The 10,920-nt window shown below is 43.8% G+C and overlaps 1 protein-coding gene across 1 annotated transcript; it reads right to left on the reverse strand.

The window, feature by feature from the left end:
• Positions 1-320: 320 nt before the first annotated feature.
• On the reverse strand, positions 321-10,482 carry RAMAC (RNA guanine-7 methyltransferase activating subunit). Its single transcript, XM_070953587.1, has 4 exons — positions 10,400-10,482; positions 8,162-8,308; positions 5,231-5,407; positions 321-1,102 (listed from the first exon to the last, which is right to left on the reverse strand). Exons 2-4 carry the CDS (start codon positions 8,296-8,298, stop codon positions 901-903), a joined length of 516 nt encoding a protein of 171 aa, XP_070809688.1. The 5' UTR covers positions 8,299-8,308; positions 10,400-10,482; the 3' UTR covers positions 321-900.
• Positions 10,483-10,920: the final 438 nt, after the last annotated feature.

Below are 10,920 nucleotides of genomic sequence, written 5' to 3' on the forward strand. Positions count from 1 at the left end.
CAAGAAGAACTGTTTTATTGTGTACGACTACAACTGGTAAGAAGACTTTGTACTTGAAATATCCCTGGACTGATCTTTTAACTCTCGTCTTATCTTTGCATGACTTGGATTGTTTTTGGACTTTGCTTTACTTTTTTCTAAAAGTAAAAGATTACAACTCAGTGTGTTTGTGTGTTAACTGTGATTGTTCACAACCACTCTCAGTCGCTTTTCATGCGATTACTCAAAGGGCACTTTGCTCAATAACCCACAACATCGGTTATCCTTAACAATAATCGCTCACTTTGCTGAAATTGGAGCACAGATACAACGGGACGCCATTTAATTATAACGAATTTTAGCTTTAATGCAAAAACAAAACAGGCCTTCAAAATGCAGCACGTTTTTACAATCATCTCCCTGTTTATGTGACATTTTAGCTTAATCGCTTGCAAATTAAACCTTGGAAGGGTAATCACCTTGCACAGATAAACATAGGAACAAACCGGAGCCTAAACAAAATAAAACCCACAAAGGCAACCAAGTATGTTTTTTTCCCTATCATGACATATTACCGATATTCATCACGGTGTTCGTCATTGGTAACAAAACTGCGTGAGTCAGGACTTGGAGAAGATCAGCTCCCCTAGGCTAAAGTCGGATTCTCCCAGCGGCCCCGTTTCCTTCTTAGCAAATTACAGACGTCAAGACGAAAACCAGCGAAGTGACAAACTCACCACTAAGCTGCTCCCCTCCGACGTCACCGTCTCTCGTCTTCTGGGTTAAACGTATTTGCATATAAATACAGAAAAGATTTCTACGGGATGTACGAACGTTTGAAATACAACAAAACAAAGGGAACCCTTTGGAAGCCTGCGGCTGCTCCCGGTTACACTTGAAATGCCAAGGCAGGCTGGCGTGCTAGTAGCGGCCGTACCGCGGCTCCTGGAAATACGACCCGTAGCCGCGCTGCGGCCAGCCATGTTGAGGATAGGACGACTGCCCGTGTTGGTGCTGATGATAGTTACTGCCGTAGCCTTTGTCGTGCCACTGCTCAGATCTGTAGCCTCCTGGGTGGTCGTATCGGTGTCCCCTGTTTCGGAATTGCCGGCTGTCCCTGAATCTGTGAAAAAGGGAAACACGGCATGCTAAAACGCAAGGTTCATTTTCAGAGTTGCATCCCCGGCATTATTCCAGCAACTTAGCTTGGATCGTCAGAGGCATTTAAAAGAAAAAAAAGGCTCTGCCGATCAGGCAACTCAGCTGGGATCGTCAGAGGCTTTTAAAAGCATTTTTTCTACAACCTCTTCAGAGGTTGTAGAAAAAATGCTTTTAAAAGCCTCTGACGATCCCAGCTGAAGAGTTTGTAGAAAAAATGCTTTTAAAAGCCTCTGACGATCCCAGCTGAGCTGCGCGATCATCAGAGGCTTTTTTTTTTAACTTTTAAAAGCATTTTTTCGGCCGAAGAGGTTGTAGAAAAAATGCTTTTAAATTTTTTTTAAAAAGCCTCTGATGATTGCGTGCCTCAGCTAGGCATGGGGGGGCAGGGGGAGATAGGCAGGGATTTTTGCTACCGGTTCTCCGAACCACCCGCCTCCATCACTACCGGATTGGGCGATCTGGTCCAAACCGGGAGCATTTCACCTCTGGACCGAGCCAAAGGGGAAGGGAAGGGAAGGCAAGAGAGGAACAAGGGGTTGAGTTGAACCTTAAAATCTACGATGAATGAAGCTACTCAAAGAGAAGATTATCTGGCATTATTTGCATCTCTTGGGTTGTTGTTTCGACAGAGATTTATCTGTAACTCACCAATTTTATCTACTTTTCCAAAAGTGACACAACACTTTGTCTTTTTGGCATTTTATAGCAATAGAGAATTGTATTTTTAAATGTAGATATAGAAACTCTGAAGTATTATTCAACATCTGATGAATATCTAATGTGTATAATTTCCCTCCTTGCTTTCTTTTAGTTTAGTCATGCTGAGCGAAATGGGCCTGGTCTGTGTAAAAGGGAGAATTAATTTGACAGCTTGTCAAATATTTGCGTTCTTCTCCTCAGTGTGAAGATGTTGGGTTTCTCTCATTTAGGAAACCTTTGAAGAGCCAGGAATTTAGAATTTGGACCCAGCCACTTCTTTCCCCCATCCTTTTTCTCAACTAATTTAACTTGGTGTCGCTTTGGGTAGTTCCACTATCATTCTTATTTCTCCTGACTGGATTTTTTTTTTTAATTTGATTTAAATGCCGCCCTTCTCCGGAGACTCAGGGCGGCTTACAATGCGCTAAGCAATAGCCTTCATCCTTTTGTATACAAAGTCAGCTTATTGCCCCCACAAACTGGGTCCTCAATTTACCTACCTTAGAAAGGATGGAAGGCTGAGTCAACCTTGAGCCTTGGCGAGATTCGAACCTGCAGTAATTGCAGGCAGCTGGTCTTAATAACCAGCTTAATAACAGGGTGCCTTAGACCACTGTACTAATTGAGGGGGTGAGTGGGGTGTCTAGTCCTCCCCACCCAGAGAAGTCTTCAGTTAACAAAGGAAGGCGACAGTAAAGAAAAAGTGGGGAATTAGCACAAGCAGTGGTAGGACTGCTCACCAATAATTGCTTAGCGCATTGTAAGCCGCCCTGAGTCTCCGGAGAAGGGCGGCATATAAATCAAATTAAAACAAACAAAAAACAACAACAACAAAAAAAAACAATAAGCATGAAGACCTCCAGCTCCTCATCAACAGAGTCCCAGAAATATGTGAAAAATACGGCTTGAAATTTAACACCTCAAAAACCAAGATCATGATCGTCAGCAAACAACCCATTAATTTACCACCGATAACTTCGGAAGGAATACCTCTAGAAAAAGTTGAAAGGATCATGTACCTCGATTCTAATTTACATGAAAGCTGGGGCACGACCACCAAAGTAAAGACAAGGATAGAGAAAGCGCGAACAGCATTCTTCAAAATGAAAAAAAGATCTTCTGCAGTCACGACATAAGTCTAAGACTGAAAATGAGGCTTGTGAGATGTTACATCTTTTCTATCCCGCTCTACGGAGTGGAGAGTTGGTCTCAGACAGAAAGCCACTTGAAGAAACCAGAAGCATTTGAAATGTGGATTTGCAGGCGGCTGTTACGTATAAGCTGGGTTGACAAAATCAGAAATGAGGTGATAAGCCACCTGGGAAAGCCAAGGGAAATCATCAAAACCATTAAAAAAAGTGAAAGTTAGAATATTTTGGACATGTGATGCGACACCCGGAAAAATACGGCATCCTTCACTTAATCCTCCAGGGAAAGATTGAAGGCAAATGAGGTCCAGGCAGAAGAACATCATGGCTTCACAACCTAAGGGACAGGTTTGGACAAAACTCAGCAGCACTTTTTCATACGGCTGTTGACAAAAATAGGATCGTCAACATGATCGCCAACATCCGATGATGGATACGGCAGAAGAAGAAGGAGAAGGAGAAGGAGAAGGAGAAGGAGAAGGAGAAGGAGAAGGAGAAGGAGAAGGAGAAGGAGAAGGAGAAGGAGAAGAAGAAGAAGAAGAAGAAGAAGAAGTAGTAGTAGTAGTAGTAGTAGTAGTAGTAGTAGTAGTAGTAGTAGTGGTGGTGGTGGTGGTGGTGATAGGACAAAGAGCCCTGGTGGCACAGCATACTAAAGCACTGTTATTAACATCAGCTGCCTGCAATTACTGCAAATTCGAATCTCACCAGGCTCAAGGTTGACTCAGCCTTCCATCCTTTCTAAGGTAGGTAAAATAAGGACCCGGATTGTGGGGGCAATAAGCTGACTTTGTATAAATATACAAAAGTATGAAGGCTATTGCTTAACGCATTGTAAGCTGCCCTGAGTCTCCGGAAAAGGGCGGCATATAAATCAAATCAAAATAAAACAAAAAACAAAACTTAACTTCTTTTTTCCTGGTTCTCATAAGGAGTCTGGAGGCTAAACCATATGATGGATGATTGAGGGAGCTAGGTATGTTCCAGTCTAACAAAGAGAAGGACTAAGGGTGATAAGGTAGCAGTCTTCCAGAACTTGAAGGGCTGTTACAAAGAAGAGGGAGTCAACTGATTCTGCAAAGCACCTGAGGGGTAGGGCAAGAAGTAACGTGTGGAAGATCATTCGAGAGAGATTCCAAGCTAGAACAAAGGAGAAATTTCCTGACAGTTAGAACAATTAATCAAGCGGAACAACTTGTCTCCAGAAGCTGTGAATTCTCCAACGCTGGAAGTTCTCAAGAAGAGACGGGGATGGTCATTTGTCTGGAATGCTATAGGATCTCCTACCCTGGGCAGAGGATTGGCCTAGAGGGCCTCCAAAGGTAACTTCCAACTCTCTTATTCTACATTCTTGCCCTCCGAGACAGGCAGAAAAGGCAATTCAATTCAAACACGCTCGAGGAGGAGTTGCTGGGCAGGGTTGATGCATTAACTCTGGCAGATCCCAACTTGTTAGGTCTTCTCAACATCTCGGCTCTCTTCACAAGAAAAGCTAGGTTGGCTAACAGACAAAAATGATATAAAGCACTTATCAACTTCTGAAGGGCCACGCCTTGTCCGCCCTTGTTCTAGAGAGACAAAGCCAAGAAACAAGCTGTTCTGAAGACTCCACGTCACTTCTTGGTTGACATCATCTACCCTCCCACCGAGTGGGGTGGCACCACCAGAAAGAAGCCAACATCTAACTTCTTCATAGCAATCTGAACTATCTCTGCGACTTTCAGCATCGCCTGAATCAGAGATGGGGAATCTTCTTGGAACAGCCAAAAGGACTGGCATTGCAAACTGGGGTCCCTGACTTTCAACAGTTCATTTAGTGACCATTCGAAGTGGCAAGATCACTGAAAAAAGGGACTTGTCAATGTTTCTCACGCAACCATTGCAGCATCCCCACGTGATCCAAATTCAGACTGACTCACATTTATGACGGTTGCCGTGTCACAGGGGTCTCCCTTTGCAACCTTCTGACAAGCAAAGGTCAATGGGGAATCCAGACTCATTTAACGCTCGCGTTTACTAATTTGACAAGCGCAGTGATCCACTTAACAACAGTGTCAAGGAAGGTCGTAAAATGCCCCCCCCATCAAAATTCACTTAAGGGACGTCTCACTGAGCAACAAAAGTCTTAGGCTCAATTGTGGTCATAAGTCGAGGACTACCTGTACAGTGTCCACATTTTTTCCCATCCATATAATAAAAACTTTTTAAAAAAAAAAAAAAGAAGAAGAAGAAAGCAGCTGTAATACCGATCTCTGTATCGCTGGTTATCACTCGATCTATTTCGCCAGCCTTCTACTAAGGGAGGCGGATCAGCGGGACGTTGAACATACTTCTGATACTCCTCGTCTTCGGAAGTGAATCGATGGGCAAACTTATTTTCATAATTCTGGAGGATCTCCGACACAGACGGCACACTCGGGTCTCTGAAAGTTCAAAAAGGACCTGGTGAAACGTTTGTAAAAGTTAAGACATGAAAGTTACGTTTTTGGCTGAGGGGTCCTTGGTGCTCTCTGAGCTTGCTTGTTTTCTTGTAGACATTTCTGTTCTGACCTAGGCTCCCTTAAAAAGCAGGAAGCAGGAATTGGTCCTGGCAAAACCTCTTTTATTTACACGACTGTGAATTACTTTCATTCACAGTCAGCAAGGTCTGCCCAAACAGTTTTTCAAAGGAATATTTATCAACACAAACCTTATCTCGCTTGGCAAGCTGCCATGTAACTTGTTTCCAACCGTAGAGTAAGGCAAAACTTGGCACAGAGTCTCTTAGAGTCACGAACAGAACTTTCCACTCTTGAAACTATCGAACAAATGAATTGTTTCCTGCAAAAGCCCCCTCCCCGTTCGCTCCTCTTTTGTTTCCTATGGGAGGGGCCAATCAACTCCAAGGTGTGGCTTTACTCCCGAGTCGACCCTGCTTTCTCAGTTCTTGTCTTCTGGCAGCTCTGTGCATGCACACACTGGGAATGGGTGTTGTGGCTCCGTTGCCTGAGCCTGGGCTATCGACAGATGCAGACTCTGAGAGTGAGGGAGAGGAGTTGGCAAGGCCTCCCTCTCCAGGACCCTCCTCTCTGGCAATGCCTCCGGAGGACACCGAAGGCCAGAAGATAGGCCCAGAGCCAAGCACGTCCCCGCAGGTGGACAGCGACAAAGGAGATAAGTGCTGGCTGGACCCTCGGCAGAGGCGCAGGGAGAAGTGTGCGCAGCAGAGGGGAAGGCGTGCCAGAGATTAGCTGAGTCACTGGACCACACCTCACAGGGTATAAATGTGGGTGTGGTGGCCGGTTCAGTTTGTGACGAGCAAAAACTAGAAATAATCCATGATCTCTGCATTACTGGACTTCTGCCTGCCTTGTCGGACTGCATTTGGACTAATCCTTGTATTGTTGAAACTCTGCCTGCTTTATCGGAATGCTTGCAGTCTAATCTTTGTTTTGTGTGAGTAAAGTCTGAATTGGCAGCTAGCCACTGGGATGCTGCCAGCTTTATCTTCAAAGATTTTGTCGTGTGGCTTATTAACTCTGGACCGTCCGTAGGGGTACGTGTGTGGGACGGGGACAGAACAATGGGCTCCAGCTGTTCCTCTGTCTCACTGCTGTCTAACTCCCTCTCTGCCTCTGATGCACAGCCCTCATCCGAGTTTTCCCCAGCTCCCAGGACTGGCCCATGTTCCTCCCCAACCTCCTCACTGTCTGACTCTGCTGCCAGCTCTGCTGGCCGCTGGCGGGTCACAACAATTTCATTACCCAAACTGGGAAACATCGTCAGTGCTCGTAAGGAGTACTGTTTGCTCTCAGTTTATATTCTGGTATCCTGCCTATCTATGTGGGTGGGGATGGGCAGGCAGTCAAGACACCAGAATATAAACTGACAGCAAACTGCACTCCTTAGTAGCACTGATGATGTTACTTAGTTGGGTAATGAAACGTCTGTAAGAAAACTACCAAGCTCAGAGAGCACCAAATGAGCACCCCACATTTCAACCCCGACCTACAAATATTCTCCTTTATTGGTGCATTTTGGTTGGTATTCATGCAGATATATTTATTGCATGTTTGTTTATTCGTGTATTCATTTATATCTCACCTTCATTATTTTTACAAACAAGTCGGCAAGAACATATCCAACACACTTTCCTCCTATTTTCCCCAAAACAACAACCCTGTGAGGTTTGTTCGGCTGAGAGAGGGGGGGGAGGGAGGGACTTGGTCCAAAGTCACCCAGCTGGCTTTCATGCCTAAGGCAGGACTAGAACTCACAGCCTCTTGCTTTCTAACCTGATGCCTCAACCACTAGACCGATAGGCCTAATGTTGCTTGTCCGGTTGTGTCCATATATTGTATTAGCTACCTCGATCTTAAACCATTAATCTGTTTACAAAGCTAGACTATATTAGTTTATTCAAAAACCATGGATAAATAAGCCATTGGGCCTCCATAAACCTTTACAACTGTTTACAGTTTTATTAACATTACCATTTATATAAAGGTTTTTCAATTTTCTTGTATGGAAACCCCGTGTTCTTAAAACGACGGCATTTGGAGAGCAGCTTACAATTAAAATGATTAAAAAAAAAAAAAAGTAACTGAAATGTATAAACAGGGACAGGAAAGCAATAGCCATTTTGGTAAACATATTAGAGGCACTATAAATAAATCAAGTTGTTATTATACCCATTATACAGGTCAGGATGTAGCAAATACTCTGCTGCAGGCAATTCAATTACTGTAAATTGTCTCTCTAATCTTAGACATATTTGGTCTCTTGCCTTTACGCACGTGAGCCAACAGAGTAACATGGGCAGATAAACTTTTATAAATTCTCATCATACCACATCTGTAAACCATTAACATAGGTAACAGTACATAACCACATTTTTATCGGGGAAAATGTGGAAGGAATTTGCATGTTGATCTATAAAGCTCTTTCAGGAGGATATGCACAAAACCAAATATTTTTAATCCATACAAACACATTTAATCCTTTTTAATCCATACAAACACAGTCATTTAAGATAAATGGACCTTAACCACTGTGGAGCGAGCTATATTTAGGCTTTATGGCTTGTTCTGCATTCTGCTATCTTGGTTTGGGGTTTTGCCTTTATGGCACACGCTGCATAATTATGACTCCCCACAGCCATCCAACAAAATTTTAACGTAAGGAGAATGTTAACAGACCTGTCCATCCAGTCTTCAATTATAGGAGGTGGTTTGGCAGAACACTGGAGGTATTTTTGGTATTCCTTATCCTCTGTAGTGTATCGATGAGCAAACATACTTTGATAATTCTGAATGATATCAGTGGTAGAAGCCATTCTGGAATTCCTGAAAATATATATATATAAAATCCCACCATCTGTTATTTCGTGAAAACAAAACACCTGTGTAAATGTTAAATTTGATACTGTCGATAATCTGGCCATACAAAACCAGTTCAACATAAGTAAGCTTCTCTTTTCTATATTAAGTGATAGCTGTCCTTTAAGGACTGTGAGCCTATAAAACATGGACTGTGTTTTCCCCCAAATAAGACCGGGTCTTATATTAATTTTTGCTCCAAAAGACAGCGCATTATGGCTAATTTTCCAGTTAGGGATTATTTTGGGGTAAATACAGTATTAAACGCCTCCGTCTGCTGACTCTCTTAACTGGGGCTTATTTTTGGGTTAGGGCTTATGTTACGAGCATCCTGAAAAATTATGCTGGGGCTTATTTTCCGGTTGGATCTTTTCGGGGGAAACAGGATACTTACTCTGAAAGAGTAACTAACGGAACACACTATTTTGTTTCAAAAAAGAGCAAATCAAACAGCACAGTATTGTTTAACAATCCTTGCACATCCTCTTCAGACCCATTGTTGCAAGGCGATATCAGGACATTCTTAAGAGACGTTGCAGAAGGTAAATTATCAAATTGTCATAGCGGTCCAACAAAAGGAATTGAAAGTAACAGTCAACCCCAAGAAAAAGAATGTTTGAATAAAAGCAGAGAAGAAAAGGAATAGAAATGCAGTTTTTGAGCCAACGCAAGATACTCCATTTCCCCTTCCACAATAGCCATGGAGAAAATTCTTGAGGTCTGTTGCCTTGGGGATGAGTTTACTGGAAGCCCATTCATGTCTGAGTAAATCTGATCAGGACTAAACTTCAGAAGGGCAGGGAAAATATTTGCAGTCGCTCACAAAGAGAGCAGGAAGTCGAGCCACCCTCTCCTCTCATTGAAAATATCCAGCATTTTCTATTTTAAAAGGATGCATTGATCTAGCGATAGTAGTTAAGGCATCAGGCTAGAGACCAGAAGAATGTGACTTGTGGCCCTCCTGCCTTGGGGACGAAGCCAGCTGGGGGACTTTGGGCCAGTCCCTCCCACCCAGCCCTAGAAAGCAAGCAAGGGCAAACCAAATTCCAAAAAAAACCTTTGTCATGAAAACGGCAGGGATTAGTCAAAAGCAGACTTGAAGCCAGGCATGCACACTCACACTCTTATACAATCTATGGGGTCTCTACCCATAGAAAAAAAGTTCCTGTTACAAGTGTAATTCTGGGAAAAGCTTTGATGGCTACTAAACCTGAGGGATCTTTATATTTCCTGCCTAAGCAGGGGGTTGGACTAGAAGACCTCCAAGGTCCCTTCCAACTCTGTTATTCTATTCTATTAATTATTCTCCAAAGCACCAGAGGGCAGGACAAGAAACAACGGATGGAAACTAAACGAAGAGAGAAGCAACCTAGAACTAAGGAGAAACTTCCTAACAGTGAGGAGGACAATTAACCAGTGGAACGGCTTGCCACCAGAAGTTGTGGATGCTCCATCACTGGAGGCTTTTAAGAAGAGACTGGACAGCCCCTTGTCTGACATGGTATAGATTCCCCTGCTTGGACAGGGGGCTGGACTAGAAGACCTCCAAGGACCCTTTTTTCCAGCTCTATTCTATTCTAAAATTATGGTAATTTCTGGGCTCTTTAAACAATTGCAAAGTTGGCAGCAGGTGGTGGCCTTCCTGTCTTTGCATTACCCCCCCACCCCCAAGATTGTAGATCCAGAAATTACACAACGGGTTTGCCATCATCACACAATTACACAACGAGTCACCCACGGGATGGGGGGCGGGGAGAGGGGGTAGTAGGATCAGAGGGAGGGAAAAAAGAAAGCCATCCTGATCTGATCTGAGCCAGATCCCGCTTCCACCCTGCCTGCCCTTCCCCTTCCAAAAGCTCCTGGGCAGCTGCAGAAATCCTTGCAAGATCCAGAGGACTAGCTCCTTGGTGCAAAAAAATCAAAACAATCCAGGAAGGGGTTTAAAAAAAAAAAAAGGAGGAGACGCCCCCCACAGGCTTATAAAGCCCCCCCCCACAGGCTTTAAAATAAGCAATTATTATTACTATTATTATTATTATCATCATTGCATCTTATTACCCAACAAAGCGAGGCAAAGGGAAGAGATGCCCCCTCGCCTTCAATCCAAAACCGGGCACCGCCTCCTTCCCGCCCTCCCTTCCGCCCGGTCCTTCCCGGATTTCCGGTCCCGCTTGGCCCCGCCTCCTAGGAGGCCGTTTGAGAAGGGCGGGCCGGTGGGCGGGGCTTCAGCGCTCTATAAAAGGCAGGCTTCTCCTCAGACGAGCGTTTCATTCGGGTGGAGTCTGGGCAGGGGTGGGTGGTGCTTTGTTGGTTGCTTTTTTTGCTTCTTTAAGCTTTGAAGGGATTTAAGTCTCAGTTCCAGCCGGGAGAGTTGGAAGCAGGGTTTCTGTTTTAGAAAGTTAAATTTCTAAAGAAGAAGAAATTTAAATTCTTCTTTAGAAGAATAATTTAAATTCCTCAGCCCACTGAGCCAAGTCAGCTTTCTAAAAGTTTGCAGGAATTGGCCTGTAACTTTTTAAGTGCAGTTTTTGGGGGTCTGGAGTTTGTCCTATGACAACTCCCCTTAAAATTAGGGAAAA

Source organism: Pituophis catenifer, unplaced genomic scaffold, assembly GCF_029215685.1.
Source record: "Pituophis catenifer annectens isolate HBS135680 unplaced genomic scaffold, rPitCat1.0.hap2 SCAF_14, whole genome shotgun sequence".
Taxonomy (NCBI): domain Eukaryota; kingdom Metazoa; phylum Chordata; class Lepidosauria; order Squamata; family Colubridae; genus Pituophis; species Pituophis catenifer.